Source organism: Engystomops pustulosus, chromosome 6 (assembly GCF_040894005.1).
Source record: "Engystomops pustulosus chromosome 6, aEngPut4.maternal, whole genome shotgun sequence".
NCBI classification, from domain to species: domain Eukaryota; kingdom Metazoa; phylum Chordata; class Amphibia; order Anura; family Leptodactylidae; genus Engystomops; species Engystomops pustulosus.
In genome coordinates, this window is record NC_092416.1 from 49,748,705 (window position 1) to 49,770,225 (window position 21,521).

The 21,521-nt window shown below is 46.0% G+C and overlaps 1 protein-coding gene across 4 annotated transcripts in view; it reads left to right on the forward strand.

Annotated features, from left to right (window-relative positions):
- The first annotated feature begins 1,521 nt into the window (after nt 1-1,521).
- Nucleotides 1,522-21,521, forward strand: part of NADK (NAD kinase) — a 54,951-nt gene continuing 34,951 nt past the window's right edge. For 2 of the 4 annotated variants that reach the window (XM_072156000.1, XM_072156001.1), the window contains exons 1-2: nt 13,132-13,186; nt 18,173-18,392. In XM_072156000.1, coding sequence (XP_072012101.1) covers nt 13,147-13,186; nt 18,173-18,392 — 260 coding nt within the window. In that variant the 5' untranslated portion in view covers nt 13,132-13,146. Of the gene's footprint in view, nt 1,746-7,474; nt 7,580-13,131; nt 13,187-18,172; nt 18,393-21,521 lie in introns of those variants that run through there. The other 2 variants (XM_072156002.1, XM_072156003.1) reach the window with 2 other exon arrangements.

A 21,521-nucleotide genomic window follows, 5' to 3' on the forward strand; every position in this document is an offset into this window, starting at 1 on the left:
TAGGTTTCCTTTAAGAATCATGTATATTAATATAAATAAGGGGTTAACAGCATTGTGACATGTAAATGATGCCGGTCAGACATTCACAATACACACAGCACTATGAATCCAGGTGTCTGTAAATGTAGGGGCCCCTGGAACTAATGGTGTAAAGGGACTCATGATGTCATATGGGGGGATTTATCAGAAGTATCTGAGAGCTGAACTGTTACAGTGACAGTCCCTGGCAGTCTCTTTCAGTGTGTGTATTAGCCCTGTACTGGGACATCACTGTGTGTATTATCCCTGTACTGTGACATTGCTGTGTGTATTATCCCTGTACTGGGACATCACTGTGTGTATTATCCCTGTACTGGGACATCACTGTGTGTATTATCCCTGTACTGTGATATCACTGTGCGTATTATCCCTGTACTGTGACATCACTGTGTGTATTATCACTGTACTGTGACATCACTATGTGTATTATCCCTGTACTGTGACATCACTGTGTGTATTATTCCTATACTGTGACATCACTGTGTGTATTATCCCTGTACTGGGACATCACTGTGTGTATTATCCCTGTACTGGGACATCACTGTGTGTATTATCCCTGTACTGTGACATCACTGTGTGTATTATCCCTGTACTGTGACATCACTGTGTGTATTATCCCTGTACTGTGACGTTGCTGAGAGTATTATCCCTATACTGTGACATCACTGTGTGTATTATCCCTATACTGTGACATTACCGAGTGTATTCTCCCTGTACTGTGACATCACTGTGTGTATTATCCCTGTACTGTGATATTACTGTGTGTATTATCCCTGTACTGTGTGACATCACTGTGTGTATTATCCCTGTACTGTGACATCGCTGAGAGAATTATCCCTATACTGTGACATCACTGTGTGTATTATCCCTGTACTGTGACATTACTGTGTGTATTATCCCTGTACTGTGACATCACTGTATTACCCCTATACTGTGACATCACTGTTTGTATTATCCCTGTACTGTGACATTACTGTGTGTATTCTCCCTGTACTGTGACATCACTGTGTGTATTATCCCTGTACTGTGATATTACTGTGTGTATTATCCCTGTACTGTGTGACATCACTGTGTGTATTATCCCTGTACGGTGACATCACTGTGTGTATTATCCCTGTACTGTGATATTACTGTGTGTATTATCCCTGTTCTGTGTGACATCACTGTGTGTATTATCCCTGTACTGTGACATCACAGTGTGTTATCCCTGTACTGTGACATCACTGTGTGTATTATCCCTGTACTGTGACATCACAGTGTGTTATCCCTGTACTGTGACATCACTGTGTGTATTATCCCTGTACTGTGACATCACAGTGTGTTATCCCTGTACTGTGACATCACTGTGTGTATTATCCCTGTACTGTGACATCACAGTGTGTTATCCCTGTACTGTGACATCACTGTGTGTATTATCCCTGTACTGTGTGTAGTACATGTATTGCAGAGCCTCCGTTCTCCGTACAGTCGCGCTGACAGTAGGCCCCTCCCCTTCCTGCCGGATCACGCGACCTCCTTTAACCCCTTCCTCTCCGGCACATCTCCCCCTCGCTCTGGGCCCGTTGTGGAGCGGAGGGTGGGGGGTTCGGGCTCCGGGGAAGCCGTCATGGCAGCGACGTAGTCAGGAGAGCTGGGAAGACGGCACCCGAGGAAGAAGAAGAGGCCATGATGTAGGAGGAGAGACACCCGCCAGCTGGGCACAGCCTGTAAGTCACATGTACACACATAGCAGCAGCTGCTGGCGGCCTGTGCCGGGCTCAGGCTGCACCAGGTCTCTGTGTCTATACACAGGTATAACGTGCGACTTTCCTGCCACGTCTACTGACACTGCAGTGTGCGACAGACGTCTGAGAATCGCGTGTAGGTGCGACTGTCGCTACACAATAGGCTCCTCCCCTCCATGAGATGCAGCGCTCACTGTCCTGCCATAGATGTGCCAGGAGTGTGCGCTGCCAGGGTCTGCCTGCTATAGGGCCCAGATGTCACCACCTGGGGGCAGCTAATGGAGACTGACAGGAGGAGTTATCTAAGGGAATTTATCAAATTTCACATTTTTCCAAGGTTATGCCCCATTGTTCTTGAGAGCAGGGAGAAGGACAGAGGGGACAATGTAACATTAATCATTGTCCTGCATTTAGGAATGTGAGGTGTGAACAGAGCCTGATCTTCAGACCCCAGTAGTCAGACCAGATGTTTGCTGTCCAATGGAGCGTCCACCTACCCTAATCCTCCCCCCAGCCACAGATCTACTGGGCTGTATTCACATTACGCACTGGGTATAGGACTGTAGAGCTTTACGGATCACTATGATGTTCCGCCATTATACGGACTGCACCATATATGGTATATAGCATGAATGGCTAACAATCCAGCATCATGTACAGTGCATGTCAGCAGGGCAGGGGGGATCAGTGGTTCTTGGATTATGGTTCTGTCAGCTGCAGAACTGGAAAAAATACTGAAAAAATAGGCAGCAGCTGGATCCGCAGTTTGCATTTCCAACTGTGTATTTAGCTGCCTGTATGTCCGGTTCTGTAGCTCGAAAACCATAAGCCTGATGTGATCTGAAAGATAAGATTCTTCTCTTTAATATAATATAAGGTATATATATTGCTGGGTGTTATATAATAGAAAATGTGTGTGAAGCGACTATGCCTCTGCAACCACTAAACTTGACTCGTCTCGTGTGAAACGATTGAGAAGAGTCATATTTGCTTGAGTTTGCGGGAGATTTCACATAAAAGATGGACATTTCATCCCCTACCTGAGGGGGCTGGTGGTTTAGTGGGTAAAATCTGGTAACCTCCCTTTGTTCCAGCTGCCTTGTATTTGACAGACTTTAGAAGAATAACTGTTAAAATGTCATTTTAGAAATTCAGCGCATGTTCACATTTCTAATTTTTTTTTATTTCTAAGCACAAAATACCTGATGGCATCTACATAGAAAAATCCCTCCAGTCTGTTTGCAGTACAGGTAGCGACTAAGGCCAATTCATGTATCCGTTATTGCATCAGTTTTTGTATCAGTTATTGAGCACAAATAAAGTTTGGTGTGATGATTATACAGAGGTAAGATATAATAGAAAGATTTCCACCTGTTCCTTGTATCCAACCGCTCCTGGTTTCGGCAGATGCAAATAACGTATGAAATAACTTGTGTGAACTGGAGATAATGCATGTTTTTGGTATGCTGTGCTAGCCTCCCATGCTTTCAGCACCTGGGATAGTGCCGCAGCAACCAATGGTGGTCATGCATTGATTATTCCCAATAATTGGTGGTTTATCTTAGTTTTTTGTTTGGTTTATATCGTACGCAAACATATTTATTTGTTTCCACTCCCCTAAAAATAAGAATTCTAACAGTCCGGGACCCATCCAAAATTTCCAATATTTTCATTATCTATTATGTAGTGATAAAGAAACTTTGACAGAGCTCAAGCTATTCACACAATCTTCACATTTTCTTTATATATTGCATAAATAAATTGTGGGGCTGTTGTGAACATTTCATTAGTGAGGGGAGGCTACTGGACATTTCTTTTAATGAGGAGAAGCTACTTGACATTTTATTGATGAGGGGAGGTTGCTGGACATTTTATTGATGAGGGGAGGTTGCTGGACATTTTATTGATGAAGAGAGGTTGCTGGACACTTTAGTAGTGCGGGGAGGCTGCTGGACATTTTAGTAGTGCGGGGAGGCTGCTGGACATTTTAGTAGTGCGGGGAGGCTGCTGGACATTTTAGTAGTGCGGGGAGGCTGCTGGACATTTTAGTAGTGCGGGGAGGCTGCTGGACATTTTTAGTAGTGCGGGGAGGCTGCTGGACATTTTAGTAGTGCGGGGAGGCTGCTGGACATTTTAGTAGTGCGGGGAGGCTGCTGGACATTTTAGTAGTGCGGGGAGGCTGCTGGACATTTTAGTAGTGCGGGGAGGCTGCTGGACATTTTTAGTAGTGCGGGGAGGCTGCTGGACATTTTAGTAGTGCGGGGAGGCTGCTGGACATTTTAGTAGTGCGGGGAGGCTGCTGGACATTTTAGTAGTGCGGGGAGGCTGCTGGACATTTTAGTAGTGCGGGGAGGCTGCTGGACAATTTGGTAGTGCGGGGAGGCTGCTGGACAATTTGGTACTGCGTGGAGGCTGCTGGACATTTTAGTAGTGCGGGGAGGCTGCTGGACATTTTAGTAGTGCGGGGAGGCTGCTGGACATTTTAGTAGTGCGGGGAGGCTGCTGGACATTTTAGTAGTGCAGGGAGGCTGCTGGACATTTTAGTAGTGCGGGGAGGCTGCTGGACATTTTAGTAGTGCGGGGAGGCTGCTGGACATTTTTAGTAGTGCGGGGAGGCTGCTGGACATTTTAGTAGTGCGGGGAGGCTGCTGGACATTTTAGTAGTGCGGGGAGGCTGCTGGACATTTTAGTAGTGCGGGGAGGCTGCTGGACATTTTAGTAGTGCGGGGAGGCTGCTGGACAATTTGGTAGTGCGGGGAGGCTGCTGGACAATTTGGTACTGCGTGGAGGCTGCTGGACATTTTAGTAGTGCGGGGAGGCTGCTGGACATTTTAGTAGTGCGGGGAGGTTGCTGGACATTTTAGTAGTGCGGGGAGGCTGCTGGACATTTTAGTAGTGCGGGGAGGCTGCTGGACACTTTAGTAGTCGGGCTAGGCTGCTGGACAATTTGGTAGTGCGGGGAGGCTGCTGGACATTTTAGTAGTGCGGGGAGGCTGCTGGACATTTTAGTAGTGCGGGGAGGCTGCTGGACATTTTAGTAGTGCGGGGAGGCTGCTGGACATTTTTTAATGAGTAGCGCCTAGGGATCTGACTATATATAAATAGACACAACGTTAAGGGTCATGTGACTGGAGATACACCTATGATTGAGTGAATATAAATTCGCCAGCGATTAATTTTTTCACAATCTGTGGTGTTACCCAGCCCTGCCCGTGTGCCCATCTACTGACCGCAGAGACGCTGCTCCTCTGAAGTGTAAATAACCACTCTGCTGTGAATTTGTAGAAATAACGGGACTACGTTTTATCTCTAAAATTAGTTATCCACAGTCACATTGTTCTCTTCACCTGTTGGACATCAATCATTTTATTATTAAATGTCCCTTTGAACGTCCGGCAGTGTGACGGCGGCCAATGAATGGAGTCAGATCAATGTGTTGTCCGCCCTGATACCGCTCCAGCTGCTCTGTAGGTTTCCTGCACATCCATATGAATATCTCCCACCCCCTGCTGATGCCCAACATGGTGCAATGCATGTATCACCTGGCCTGGAAGGAAACCAAATAGCCTTCTGATTGTAATTTTTCTGTCCCTGGGACTCTGTATAGCCATTATGTCCCTGACATCCAGATGTGATCCTACAATAAAGGAAGTCAATTGGGATCATTACTGCAACACGCAGCATGTTACTAAGATACTACATGACATCTCGGGGATCCCAGTGCTGCAGGACGCCTGCTAAGTCTATCAACAAAGCGTGTCATCTGCATCGTATCCCCCGTTACCCAAATGATCTGCATCGTATCCCGCGTTACCCAAATGATCTGCATTGTATCCCCCGTTACCCAAATGATCTGCATCGTATCCCCCGTTACCCAAATGATCTGCATCGTATCCCCCGTTACCCAAATGATCTGCATCGTATCCCCCGTTACCCAAATGATCTGCATCGTATCCCCCGTTACCCAAATGATCTGCATCGTATCCCCCGTTACCCAAATGATCTGCATCGTATCCCCCGTTACCCAAATTATCTGCATCGTATCCCCCGTTACCCAAATGATCTGCATCGTATCCCCCGTCACCCAAATGATCTGCATCGTATCCCCCGTTACCCAAATGATCTGCATCGTATCCCCCGTTCACAATCTACACCTTCACCCTACAGTGTGGGTAGGGGGTTTCTGTAATTGCAGTTATGGGTATACCCATAGTCAGACCCCTGCTATCAGGTATGTGACCCAGATATTGTATCCTATCGCTGGGTGGGGTAGGTCTGTAAGTGGTTGCAGTGGTGCCAGTGTATCAGGGGAGGAAATCTGTGAGCTTAATGTTTCTCATATTTTCATGTCGCCGTTTATAAATGAATTCCAGTGGAAACCCCCTTATAATGGACTTTATCCGGAGCTGGGAGAACCAGCCGGCCAGCATTCCCTGTTCCCATGTAGTCACTACTGGGCGGGACAAGGAAGTGTCAGGCAGCGGAGGGATGAGCAGCCGTCAGTAAGTGTCCCGGGAGCCTCCAGACGTGTGGTATGTTTATGGCTTTCATGCCTTTCTATTGTGATGCTGGTGAGAGGAGTACAAGTCATTACCTGGAGTACTCGCCTCATGGTGCTACATAATCCACAAATCTCTTATTTGACATATTGACTGTACTTTTAGAACTACAACCTGTGCGACCTGCTATGTTTTTTTTATTTAGAAGCAGTAAATCCTCCCTGCTGAGGAAGATTCTGTTGTCCTGGTAGAAGACATCCTTTTCAATCCTTTAAAAAACGGTGTCGCGCTTGTCCACAGGTCAGACTTATTTGTTGAGGTACAATACCAGACACAGTCTGCGGACATGTGTGGCACTGTTTCCCTGTTGGGTTCATATAGCATGCATTGGTGGCTTCAGACTTATTGTTGGCAAACTCTGGCTTCGTAGCCTGTTACACTGTGTCCCCCTTCCTCTGCTACATCAACACTTACCCCCTGATGTAATCTCACTGCAGCAGGGGAAGTTTCAGCACCCAGTGGGAAGGGACTGAACTCGTACATCTAACAGCGTGTGAAGCTGCAACATGGAGGGGCTCTGGTACCACCCCCTTGAGACCTTCAGGGTCATTAGCATAATTTTAAAAGTTGTGTGTACAGTCATAATGGATTGGGGTGTGTGCTGTATATTCTATACATTACAGAAGCCTCACAGGTGTAGCTGGAATTATGAGACACACGGATAAGAGGACACGGGGCAAGGCCAGGGCTACATGGTAGTATCTCCATGTCACACTGCTGGACATCACAATGGTCAGAAACATGGCAGGTTTGGATAGTATGACTGCAGGGAGTATGAGTGCAGGGGGTTATAGTAAAATAAGTTTATTTAAAGGGGCTTTCTAATGGGTTACTTACTGCTGCTCACTCCCCCATCAGTCTAGTACTAATTCTTCTGCTCCCCGCTGCTCTGGAGCTCATCCATTCGTATATGTACATAGTGTCCAGTCTGGTAGCCTCATGTTATCCAGCACTATACCAGATTGTATATAGTGTCCTTTCTGCAGGGGCATGTTATAGAGCAGGAGGTTCTAAGCAGATTGTACATAGTGTCCTATTGGCTCAGCTCCTCCTGCTCTATAACATGCTGCCTGCAGATGGGACACCATGTGACCGGGTCCCTTTAAGTCCTATCAGATCTGGTTAACCTTTAACAGCACGCACCACTGTGACCAAAGTGTCACTTCACAGCGCACCTGGAAGTTTCTCTTTGCTGTCAGGAGTGAGACTCATGGCATGGATTCTCCCAACATGGGCGGCCTATATCTGAGTGGGAAGGTAATAACAGAATATTTACGTCCATTGTCCCCTTATCTCCGCACCCGTTAATTCGCAGGACATTTTTTTGTTAGTTTTTTCCCATCAATTCCGTCCACAAGCTATAACTTGTATAACTTGTATTTTTCTGACACTATAGCTGTATGGGATATTGTTTTTGAGGGGTAGAAGTGGTTTAGAATGTAGTTTTTGGTTGCACAATTTTGGGTTTCTTATGCCCTACTGGTGTTAACTCTTTCTGTGCAGTATATTTAAAAAAGGATGCAAATCTGATAAAAATATTAGAATAATAATTCTAATAAAAATGTTCTGCTTATGTTGTCTAATCAAATTTAAAGGTTTTATTTTTTATAAATTGCCAGACACCGTGACTGTGATAATCTTCTGATATTTGTTATCCATGGCCTCCTTCCTTCTAAAGCCAATTATGCTAATGAGCCTGAGGGGATACCCTAGCCTAGTGGTGGCAAACCTATGGCACGGGTGCCAGAGGTGGCACTCAGAGCCCTCACAGTGGGCACTCAGGTTGTTGCACCATGGCAGAGTTAGCCAGACAGGGATCCTCCTGCAGTCTCAGGACTTGCCATGTTTAACATTATTTTAATGTGAAGCATCCTGGTCTACCTGAGGAGGTATGGACAGGGTCAGGTTATCATTGGAGCCCCTCCTGTGCGACCCCTGAGCCCTTCTGTGATCTGTTACACTGGCTTGCCCTCCGCCTCTCTCCCTCAGCACTTCCCCCTCTCTTATTTGGCTACACCTGCTCATTGTTTCTAGTACATGCAGGATTATCAGCTGACAACGTTGGCACTGCCACATCTCAATGGGGCTTATTTACTTGGATTCTGCCGGGATTCACTAAGGTCATGCGCACGATATCCACCAGGTGTCGCTGCTGCGCCGAGGTCCGCCGGAGTTCACCTTCTTCTTCCCGATACATGTGAGGGATTGATGTTGCGACAGTTTTCGTTTTTTTAATTCTGTGGGTTTTCCAAATCTGTCGGGTTGTCCGACGGACACGCCCCCGATTTCTATTGTGGCGAAATCCGATTGCGTGCGCCAAAATCCCGGCGTAATTCGGAGCAAAACGTGAAAAAAATGAAAGTGCGGCCGCGGAGCCCTTAGTAAATGATCCCCAATCTGTCTTTTTTGGGTTGTCGTCGGAGTGATGTCAATTTGCATCTCTTTGAGACTTTGTAAAATTTACAGAAGCTTTTATTATTTTTTTCCCCTTTCCCATTGAGGTCATTGAATCTCTCGAGTGTTTCTGCTGTAATGGTGGCTGTCTTGGCACAAAACATTAACTTCCAATAAACACTTATAACCTGTTTTATGTTGGTCAAGAATCCCAAGGAGTTATTCCAGGAGTTATTGGACTTTTATATACTCGAGTATAAGCCAACCTGAGTATAAGCTGAGGTACCTAATTTTAACACAAACTAAAAAAACCTATTGACTCGAGTATAAGCCGAGAGTCCTAGCCTGCCCCCCAGTATGCAGCCTGCCGGCGCATGCCCCCCAGTATGCAGCCTGCCGGCGCATGCCCCCCAGTATGCAGCCTGCCGGCGCATGCCCCCCAGTATGCAGCCTGCCGCCGTATGCAGCCTGCCGGCGCATGCCCCCCAGTATGCAGCCTGCCGGCGCATGCCCCCCAGTATGCAGCCTGCCGGCGCATGCCCCCCAGTATGCAGCCTGCCGGCGCATGCCCCCCAGTATGCAGCCTGCCGGCGCATGCCCCCCAGTATGCAGCCTGCCGGCGCATGCCCCCCAGTATGCAGCCTGCCGGCGCATGCCCCCCAGTATGCAGCCTGCCGGCGCATGCCCCCCAGTATGCAGCCTGCCGGCGCATGCCCCCCAGTATGCAGCCTGCCGGCGCATGCCCCCCAGTATGCAGCCTGCCGGCGCATGCCCCCCAGTATGCAGCCTGCCGGCGCATGCCCCCCAGTATGCAGCCTGCCGGCGCATGCCCCCCAGTATGCAGCCTGCCGGCGCATGCCCCCCAGTATGCAGCCTGCCGGCGCATGCCCCCCAGTATGCAGCCTGCCGGCGCATGCCCCCCAGTATGCAGCCTGCCGGCGCATGCCCCCCAGTATGCAGCCTGCCGGCGCATGCCCCCCAGTATGCAGCCTGCCGGCGCATGCCCCCCAGTATGCAGCCTGCCGGCGCATGCCCCCCAGTATGCAGCCTGCCGGCGCATGCCCCCCAGTATGCAGCCTGCCGGCGCATGCCCCCCAGTATGCAGTTATGCCTAAGGGATAACCATAGAGTAACATTACTCAATGGTTTATATATTGGTTTGCATTTTTATTGCACAGTAGAAATACAGTAACATGTGGTCAAAGGCCAAGGTATTCCGAAGTAAAAAGTTTCATGGTCATCTACTTAATTCAGGGTTTCCCAGCTCTGTAGGGCATTGACCTGCTGACCGATGACACAGAACCATCCCCTGATAAGCCTTATCAGAACCATAAGAACCCTTCCCACCCTGCCTCTAGTATTATCTTATTATGTAAGACGGTCGTATGATGGGGACTCCAGTGCTTCTTACACCAATGCAATTACAAAGTAGGGAGAAAACATGAGATAGTCTGCATGGGGAACGTGTAGGGTGCAGAGGTGGGTGCGTTATATACACTACACTAGAGATGACACCTTAGGCCAGAAAAGACGTTGATAAGCAAATCCCTTGTGACTTACTATGTGCCTAGCTGCGGAGTATATAAACAGATGAAGCACATCACATGTATGTAGCCTGGAGCCCCCCTAGCTCATTTAGAGGCTTTAAAGAGAACCCGTCATGCAAAATAATTCCCCTAAACTAAATATATTTTCATAAACTGCCATTAGAGAGCATTGCCTCTATCCCTTCATTGTCCCTCTACATGCCTGTAAACCTAAGCAATGAGGTCCTAAAGCTGTATGCAAATGACCTGTGAAATGTCCAATGAAGCATTAGCATATTCAAGCTGTCCACTCTATTCATGAGTGGGAGGCACAGCCACACCCCCAGTGTATGACTGACAGCCTGTATAATGATGTGAGGCTGTATAATGATGTGCTTCCTGGTGCTGGTGACCACGCCCCCTGCAGCCTGTGTGTGCATGTGTGTGTGTATAGGAGAGATACAACAGCTCCAGGCTGCAGCCATGTTACAGCAGAACATGTCAGATTCATGTGTAGCTGATGTCTGTGTCTCTCACCTGTATATTAGGAGGATGCAGTATGTCAGCAGATGACATACACACACTAGCCATGCTTTACTATACATTACACACAGACATGAGCAGGGGGAGGAGAGGGGAGGGGTAACAGGGATGACATCACTGCCTCTGACCATGTGACCAGCCCCATTTACATAATAAAGAAAAGATGATTTTACAATAATGAATGTATGAAATAACTAGATAAAGGCTGGGATGGGATCCTTGTGAGCTGCTCCAACAGGTAGAGGTGAGAGGACAAGTGACACAGACCTGATGACAGGTGTCCTTTAAAAGTCTCCAGAGGGGGCACACACCAGCATGTAAGTGCTCTTGGTTTACAATCTATCATCCTGGTGGTAGATTTCCTTTAATAATTTATTCGCTCCCCCTTCACTCATCCAGTCGAGACCAAGCTTTTTTTTATCTTGTCATTTTGTATAAAACTGACAACTTTTGATAAAAATGGTAAGTTTAGTCTGGGATGGATTGTTACTCTAAAAGCTAGCCTTAGGGGTTTCTGAGATAAAGTTGCTTTCAGTGGCCTTTATAATATTTAGAGTAGGAAAATCTTGGGTATACTCGCAGATTTTTACCTGTTTATGCACGGTTTGTTTTCTGAGCTCTGTCTCAAGGCGGCATCATGATGTGTCAGTCATAGGGAGGACATAGGAACGGCATAACCCCTTCGGCAAGAACTATCCACATCGGCAAAAGTGTCATTTATTATACACCGAAGCAAACTGGGGAATGAGGATACTGAACGGGTAACAACGGCTCCTGTCAAGAAGTGGGATATATTTAACAGTAAGAGAACAGTCAGTTCTTCAGGTGTATGTGTTATCAGCAGGAAATATTTTCCAAGTGTCTGTCGGTAGTATTGAGCATACAAAAGGTACAGACAGTGTTGGGTATTGGCCCTGGGAATCTGTATAACCGACTTTATGTGTGTTCTTGGAAGCAGAAGGACTGTGGGAAAAAAATGCACCTAAATTCCAGGATTGTAGCTGGACTTTGAGCACTAGGAATCATCTCGCCCTGCTGTGTTCTTAGATCTCTACCTTTAAACTGTTCCACAGCCCCTCCCATCTGTTGTAGTAGCTAACCACAGCCTTGCTATTGCTCTTACTTGGAGCAAACAGGAGGGGTTGTGTTGTGAGATCTCGCACAGTAGCACACCCCAGTGCTACAAGTCCACCTACAATTCTGGATTATTAGTGCTTTTTGACAGTCCTGCTGCTACTAACAACTCACACAAAGATATGGTAACAACAATCTCCAGGGCCAATGCCTAAGTCTGTGCACTTTTTTTGTATTTACAATACTGGTAGACTCCCTTTATGTATATTCTGACAAATACCAAATTGTGATAGTTTTACAACTGACTGAAAGCATTTACAAACGGAAGGTGTCATGGGGCGCTTTCACTATGCTTCATGGAAAGTCAACCATTGAAAAGCCCACGAATTTGTGGGTACCTATATGTGTATATTAAGAATGAGTGATAGCTGCCTCTTATTCCGTAGAGGAACTACTGTAGTTCTCATTAAGTTTAATAGAAGGGAGCCAGGGAGTCTACAAAGGACCCCCTTGTGGTTGAGCCGCCACACAGGAAGCCCAGTGTTATTATTATCCTCACTAGGGCCCTATCCCCTTCTCTAAATCCCAGCTGGCCCCCCCTTGATATTGAAGCGATGCCATGTTCTAACCGTATGCCATTCTGTTATTGGAAATGCCCATTTAGCTATTATCACCTCCTTCCGCATTGATACATAGACATAGGATTTTCCTTTTCATGTATGTGGCAATTAGTTCCTGGTTTCTACGATATCAGAAATGATTCATCTTTTGTTTTGCCATATAATATCTTCCTCTTTTGTCCATCTGAGTATTTCCTCCTAGGTGTAACACAATAACCTGCTGGGGGAGAGATGTAGCCGGTCATGGGAACTCTCTATATATCCCTCCTGGATGAAGATCTCTCTCTCCATCTTATATTCCCAGTACATGTTTCAGTAGCCGGCAAGTCAAATATTAAACTATGTCGTGGCCATGGGACAAAGATTCATCACTTGGAAAATCAACTTTAAATATTAACTTTTGAGTCCACACATGAGGCTACATCCATTTCATAGCAAAATCCATAGTTAAAGGGTAGATATTTGAGATGCATTTCTATAACCTGCTGAGCATACTTGGAATTAAAAGTGGCTTTTTTGAAGTTTCTTTTGATGGTCACTAATTTCTTTTTAATCCGCTTTACATAAATCAAAGGTGCGGAATCCATCATGACCAAGCAAAATGAGATTGTAGGTTACAGAGGGATCGTATTACAGCTCACTGTGGAAGTCCATGGAGGGATAAAGAATGAGTAGGATTTTATTGAGGTCTTTGTTTTTCAATACAGGTTTGAATAATCCTTCTGAACAAGAGTGAGTTTTCTCGAGCAGATTCTCCTCTTCTCTCTACGTGTGGTGTAGAGGAGACCCACAGCAGTCAATTCCCAACAACAGAGATTTTGGGTCAAGAAACATTTATTGAAAAGTACCATTTTTGGTACAGAGGTAAAAGAATAATAAAATATTACTAGGGGTTTGTTATAAGGCTCCAAATATAATGGAGGCAGCAGAGGAAATGCTGATAAGTGAAATGGATGCGGGGGACCATGGGGGACTTAAATTACCCAGATATTGATTGGGGGGCAGAAACCTGCAGGTCCTTCAAAGGTAGCAGGTTTTTGTCAACAACAAAAGACAATTACCTGTCTCAATTAGTCCTGGAGCCAACAAGAGGGGGGGGGGGCACTGCTGGAAAATTAAATGTTGGGAGGAACCTGGGTAATAGTGGTCATAATATCATTGATTTTATATTATGCTTTACGAAGATTGTTGGTAAAGGGGTAGCAAACACTCTAAACTTCAGGATAGCAAATTTTCAGCAGCTAAGGAAGGACCTTATAGGCATAAACTGGGACAATGCTTTAAAAGACAAAAGCACCCATATAAATTCACCCAAGGACTCCAAGCAGTAAAAAGCAATGTGATCCTATTGTCGTCTATTGCCTGCAGCTTTTCCATCCTAAATATATGGTTGTGGGGGGTCTGAAGGACGCCAACACTGGGGAATAATTTGTTGTGTGGCTACAATAATAAATCTCAGTAAAATCTTTTTGATTTTGGAGATTAGACCTGGGACAGCAGAAAGAAGGGCCTGTTCTGGAGTACAGACTATGGAGGATTTGGTGAGGGCTGCAATGGTAGGGCAGTTCCACCGTATGTGCATTATTGTACCTACAGCGTCTTCACAGCGTCAACATTGATCTGAAATCTGAGGATCAAAATGTTGCAGCTTTACCGGAGTGCGATGACATTGCGATAGTATTTTGAAGTTTAGTTCTTGGAGACGACAGGATGACGGTAGTACATGGGTAAGATTATACACCATAGACCACTGTTCTAGTGAGTGCTCCCTGCATAGAGCACTTTCCCAAGCCCTGGTGTAATACAGTTTCGAGTCCCCAGTCAACTTTGCCATCCCAAACAGAGATTAGAGAGTCTGTATGGAGAGGAGAAAACCTTATAGTAGTTTGGTGAACTCTATATTACATACAAGTCTATAGGATGCACATGGATAATTTACGGTGTGTGCCAAAAATGTCTGCTTGGTGACTTCCAAATAGGAGCAAAGTTGGCTGAACATGCACAGTCCATCTTTGTTACAGTATGTAGTAGCAGTGTAGCACCAGGTTGGTGCCATTTAATTTGGATTGGGTACCACGTGGCTGGAATGGGATTTACGTGGACAGACAGCCTTGAGGCGGCTTATCTTCTCTTAAAACTGGATGTTGATTGCATGGAACTTGGATATTACAAAAGCGAGAATTGGGCCATATACCTATGGAAAATGTATTGCATGCCTAATTTATTTCTTGAAACGAGTTTGCTATAACTAACATTTCGGACATTGGGGGTCATTTACTAAGGGCCCGATTCGCGGTTTCCCGGCGTGTTCCACGAATATTTCTGATTTGCGCCGATTTTCCCTGTATTGCCCCGGGATTTTGCCGCACACGATCGGATTTTGGGGCATTGGCGCTGGCATGCATGCGTCGGAAATCGGGGGGGCGTGGCTGAACGAAAACCCGATGGATTCGGAAAAACCGCTGCATTTAAAAAACAAAAAGTGTCGCTGAGCTTGCACTTACCTTCGCCAGGAATAGGCCAGTGTACTTGAGTGCATTTCAGCGGACTTCAGCGCAGCAGTGCCACCTGGTGGACGTCGGAGGAACTGCCTTGGTGAATCCTGGCCGGACCCGAATCCACCGCAGAGAACGCGCCGCTGGATCGCGAATGGACCGGGTAAGTAAATCTACCCCATTGTATTGTGTGAATCCACAGCTTCCCTTTGTCATATGTTGATGGTTTCTGTGTGTAGTTACAATACTTCCTGATGTCCCAATATGTTTTTTGTATGTATTTTATATGGAAATGCATAGCATACTTCCACATACTTCACTTCTCACTAAGTCATAGGAAGCGTAGGCGTCCACATTGTGTATTATGAATGTTTGGTAAGATTCATTTAGCAGAAGTTGATGTCCTTTTTAGGTTGGCGACAAAAAAATAGGAAGCTTTAGATAATTCTGTGGGATGTAATCTTATGGCCCTGCTATGAAGAGCTTGCAGTCTATGAGACTGAACGATCCTTGCGAAGTTTTCTTTCTACATAAATCCTGCATCTAAATCTTGTGTGATTTTGCAGCTGAGATCTGGAGTGGATTAACATGAAGACGCGATATAAATGCAGCCTTATTTACAGGCTTATTGAAGGGAAGTTTCTTAACTTGTGAGGGTTTGGACTGTTCTGGCTCGAGGCTGGAAACAAATAGCGTTTGAGGTGAGGGGGCAGTCCGCGAGCAGCGTCGGGGATAACAAATGTCTTATTGTAATACTGTACATGATATAATCGCTTCCTTTCATTATGAAACATAGTGACCATGAATGTGCTGAGGAATGTCCACACTCCTTTGCTCCAGTTTGTTTTTCAGTATTTTGTCTGTAGAACTATATACAATTAGTTGTAATTTCTTTCTCGTATGGTAGATCCAACCTGACGGCCCCATCCACATTGGGATTTTTTCTAACTTTTTGTTAAAGGACTCTCCTTACCACCTACGGTATTGTTGGGAACCCTATTGAGCTCGTATCTGTACCTCTCCTCACAGGTGTATACATGGCCTAGCTAAGCGACTCTAGGAAAAAGTCATAGGGTGAAATCCATAGCAAAACATGGAACAATATCAGCAGCAGAACCTGTGTGTTAGTTCTGTGGTTGGTCTGGGAATCATGGATTGTGCACTGCCCATATTTCAAGGACCAACCACGGAGCAGGACAAGACTCCGAACTTCACAGATATATAATGCAAGGAGTTCTGCTGTAATCATAATTACAGGGTGTGCAGAGCTGCACCAGAGAGAAGGGGACTCCTTGTATCATATGCAACTATGATGTACGGAGTCCCATTCAGGACTGTGGAGGTGGAGCCAGTGACTGTTGAGGTGAAGACGGGGTTGTGATAAAATGGACTGACTCCATAAATATATTAAAAAAATTATACGAATTTGGAAATTTCCTTCAAATGTCTATTCTATTCCTGATCTAAGGATTTGGGCCAGGAGTGACTACATCTATTGGTCCAAGCATCACATTGTCAGACCGCACCATAGATGATCCCAGAGCAGATAATGGTAATACTACTGGAGACCCCAGAGCAGATAATGGTAATACTACTGGAGACCCCAGAGCAGATAATGGTAATAATACTGGAGACCCCAGGGCAGATAATGGTAATAATACTGGAGACCCCAGGGCAGATAATGGTAATAATACTGGAGACCCCAGGGCAGATAATGGTAATAATACTGGAGACCCCAGAGCAGATAATGGTAATAATACTGGAGACCCCAGAGCAAATAATGGTAATAATACTGGAGACCCAGAGCAAATAATGATAATTATACTGGAGACCCCAGAGCAGATAATGGTAATAATACTGGAGACCCCAGAGCAGATAATGATAATACTGGAGACCCCAGAACAGATAATGGTAATAATACTGGAGACCCCAGACTAGACAAAAAATAAATAAATCCTGTCCTTTATTTCCCTGTGCCAGAGTGCAGTACTTGCCACTCCTGCTTCCGCTCTGCTCTGGGTCCTGACACTGGCACATACAACCAGCATCAGCAGAGAACCCCGGAGCAGTGAGGATGCATTCACAGCTACCCAGCCTCTTGCAGCATCGAAAACTTCCATCAGTTATGTGACATCAGTTATGGAAGGGCTCATTAGACTCTGACTGTCAGAAAGGTGCTGGACACAACTCGAGGCTACACAATACTGCATGTGGCCAGTTGGCCGCTGGATGTCTTCTAGGTTTCTAGTTGTGATGAATTATGGCTGCACTTTATGTACATGATCAGTAGTGAAGAAGAATAAGGCATGAAGAAGGAATGCCTGCATTTATATCACCACTTCTAGAATGACCAGGAAAACAGGACTATGGAGTCGAGAGTCGATGAACATTTTGGTGGAGCTGGATTTGTAAGTTTGGCTTACCGATTCCAGGTCCTTGTCCATCCTCTGTATTGTGGTTCATCCTTGAAATCAACCCTGCGCATGGTACGCGATTCATGGACTGACAATGGTCTAAGGTCTCTGGCCTTACATAAATCCTCCCTCAAAGTCCCACCTAGTCCTTCCCATGAAATTACTAATGATACAATAATCGGTCATCTTAGCCGGACCCTCTAATGGAGGCAAAGTTATGTTATATAAACAGGTTTTGTAGGGAATATATAATGAGAACTTATGCTATGGATATCCCCTCCTATACTATGACTCCGTCCACTTTCTAGTGGCTGTGCAGAGGTACTGCAGCTGAGATCTAGACACAACATATGTGGTGTTCTGTATTCTGTAATCTCATGTTGCAGGTCTGCTGCTGTCAGACAAGGTAATTCTGCAACACCATTTCCCTCTATTTAACAACCTGCCTTTATCCTGTTTTGTAACCCCCGACTTCTGTGTTCCTGGTAGTAACCTACACTGGCCAAGAGGAAGCCGGGTGGAGTTTCCTCAGTCTTTATAAGTGCAGTGTAGCGCTGCGTGGATTATAAGCCGTCTGTCCAGACAGGTAGTCCCGGGGCACCCGCTTCCCTCTACACCTTGGTGTGTCCCGCTGTCAGCTGGGTGGGGATGTATATGGTGATTTCATATCTAAGGTGTTACTCACTTGGCACCTCAGTCCATAACAATGCACGCTCTGCTTTCTAATATTAGTGCGTCATGCTATATCATCTGAATGAATGTATTTATTTTTCTGCCCTTTTAGGTGTTTTCATTCTCTGTGAGCGAGGCATTCCTGTTTGCACTATGGAAAGACCCCAGAACAAGGCTTGCGGCAAAGATAAGAGCGTGAGCGCAGAAGAAGCGCTTTTTTTTTCAGCCTGTGATTGTGAGGACGACATCACCCGCGGGAAACCCATCCGAGGACGGACAAAATCACGCAGTCTGTCTGCATCCCCAGGACCTGGAAGCACCAAGGAATTTAGGTAAGAGGGAAATAAGGAAAATTGTATGTATATGACTGAGATCCAACTAATAGTACCCTTATTGGTACTAAAATGTAAAGAGTAGTGGAGGATGGGGTGCACGTTTTACTCCTCACCACTCACACAGCAGGTGCAGGGAGTGTCCCATAACAAGTTTGGCAGCTCCCTCATCGTGAGGATCAGTGCGTGTCCCTTTAAGAATGTGTATTATGCACATAATGGTGGAAACAATCCTCTGTGTCGTCCCCTAGGAATGTCCTTTCCATGTAATTTCTGGCACAATGTTAGCGTTCTGATATAAAATGTTTTTTCACTGGACACAAATTGTTACTTCCTCCACTGCCTAATGGGAAGAATTCATTTCCGAGGAGGAAGTTTTGTCTGCATGGATAAACAAATACATAGAAACATGTTTTAGGTGTAGCTTAAAATTAAAGCCAACCAAGAGCCCGGCTGGCCGTACACTTGAGACATATGTATGCTGAATCTTGCTTGCTATATGCTTCTTTGCCCCACACATATGGGCACGTACAGGTATATGTTTAGCGGCCGCAGGTTCTCGGAAGAAACACAGGACCAATTATTGCTTGATTCCATTATGGTATCTGCACATGTTGCATAATGGCTGCAGGATTTACCCCAGTGTTAAGTCTACAGCCATTACGTTTCTGATGCATACAATGGACCTTTGCATTTCCGCACCATGATCAGCAGCCATAAGTGTCCCCCTTCACTGCCAAATTTTCCACATTGTATTTGTTTGTATGGGATTACCATAAATCCCATAAGCTACACTATTGTATAATAAAACGTGTTTACAAGCTCAAATTTACAACAGCAAATCTGCACATAATACACAATGCATATAGTTGCCTAACGTTGCATTGGGGGAGAGTCGAGAGGACACCCATGCATATTAGCTGATCAGCAGGTTTGGGGGACAAAAAAAAATACATGTATCCTCTTGGGCTTATTGTATCCGATTCTGGAAACTGGGGAGCATTAAACAGGTATAAAGGACAACTTTCACTGTAAGGGAATTTGGGAAAGCTTTGCTCACAACCAAAAGTATTGTCACCCTTATAGGTTGTTCTTCAGCTTTCCAAATCCTCAGTTCTTGAAGCTACCTTGTGCCTGATCTCCATATACTCTGTCTGTATCCTCTTTCCTGGCGTGTTTCTCATCCACCCACCGTCCCGCTCACTAATAATGAATGGCCTAGTAACCTAATAGACTGATGAGGCAGCAGCACATGAATAATGAATGGAGTGCTGTGCCACGTAGCCCACGCAGGGCACCCATCATACAATAGCTTTATCCATGTCTTCCAATGGCTGGCACGTGAGGAAAAAGACGATGACACAAGGCAGAGATCATGAGGAGAGGACTATACTGTTACTTGTCTGACCTATATTGTTCATGAACAGTACAGGCTAATGTGAGAAATGTTTACACCCCCCAGCTCACGTTAACACCTGTACAAGCGACAGAGAAACTTGTACAGGCAATTTTAATCCTTTGAATAAAAAAAACCTTCTCCCCTCTGTTGAACCGCAAGATGCAGCCTCTTTATATCCCTTCAATGCTGCAGCGCACGGCCCGTAATAATCATGTGACCGCAGCAACGTCATTTAGTGTTCCAGTCATTAGGGGTTATTGTAACATAAGGGATCATTCAAATGGCTGTGTGCTCCCCCGAACTGGGAGGATGAGGGGAAAGATCTCCTCCATGACGACAGTCATGATGCGGTGCTCACCGTGTACTCATCACATCGTGACTGGGTGCCATAGAGGTCTATGGGGGCCTTGATCTGGCCACAATTCCTGTGACCAGACCACTGGCTACTTAATGTCTGTGTGAATGAGCTCTAATTGTGTTACTCCGTGCTACAGAACACAGTCGGAGGTGGATTTGTATATAGAAATCGTTCTGACTGCAACTTTAACAAGGAAGATCCCACCTTTAAAGTGACACCGGAACTGTGTTTTAAGCTGCTACAAGATAGACCTTTTTAGTTAACCCCTGTCATGAACAATATTCTACTGCTTTCTGCAATTGCTATGTGCAATTAGGACATTTATAGCTGTATGGTAGTCCTGAGGGGGTTATGGTCTCCTGCACATGTTTGTACTTAAGGAAACTTGTCACCTGGGGATTAATGAATCTGTTCATTAAAAAGGGGAGATTTATCAGGACATGTCAGGAAATTGTCCGTCAGCGCAAGCCGCCCGCCTAACCCTTTAATTTCTACCTTTTGTCTCCCATTTTTGCTTCTCTTTATGTAATGTTAGTGCTCTTGGTGTGTATAGATATATGTATAGTGTCGTCTTTGTGTTGCTGACATACAGTGGCTTCTTGTGTGGTATGTGAGAGTAAGCATGACTTGGCAGTCCTGGTGTCACTCCTTACTGTAATGTTTACCAGGCCGTGCAGCTTTCTATGGTTGTCTCTGCTGTGCAATGTCATCATTACCATGGTGAAGTCATCTGCCACAGTCCATGTTTGTGTGGTTTCTTATAATAGCCATGTCCAACTCCTCCAACATTGTAACCTATAGGGTATAAAAACAGAGCAAGGCCTTGCAACATCTTCATTCCTCGAAAATTAAACCTCTGAAAACCGAGTATTTCCATTACGTCCCCCATGACGGCACCTGGAGGTTGCACCTTGACCTTTGGTAGGGACAGGAAGTTGCGAAAGATATAAGGCCCCTCCTCTGCCGCTGTTCCCCAGTGTATTCCTGTCCCTACCAAGGGTCAGGGTTGCGAGACCTCGTCTCTCCCCTTGGGGGGGGGGGGAGGGATGAAATTAGAAACCCCCCCAGGACGGGCCGCGAGCGGGGGCTGTACCTCCCTTCCTGGCTGGACGTCTTGCGGGACGTGTCCTGGCTCCCCTCCTCCTGCGGCCTGGAGCTGAAGCCGAGGGGAGCATGGGTCTCCGGACCCTGGATGAGGTGCCCCCCGGCTTCCGGGCGCTACCTCCCACAGCTACTGCCTCCTGTACGCCGGTGCGTACTGCGCGACGGCCGTGTATCGCCGGCCGATTCGCGCATGCGCAGTGCGCCCGACTTCCGGGTTGGGTCACGTGACTCTTAAAGAAGCCATCTGATTGGCTTAGAAGGTGGCGGG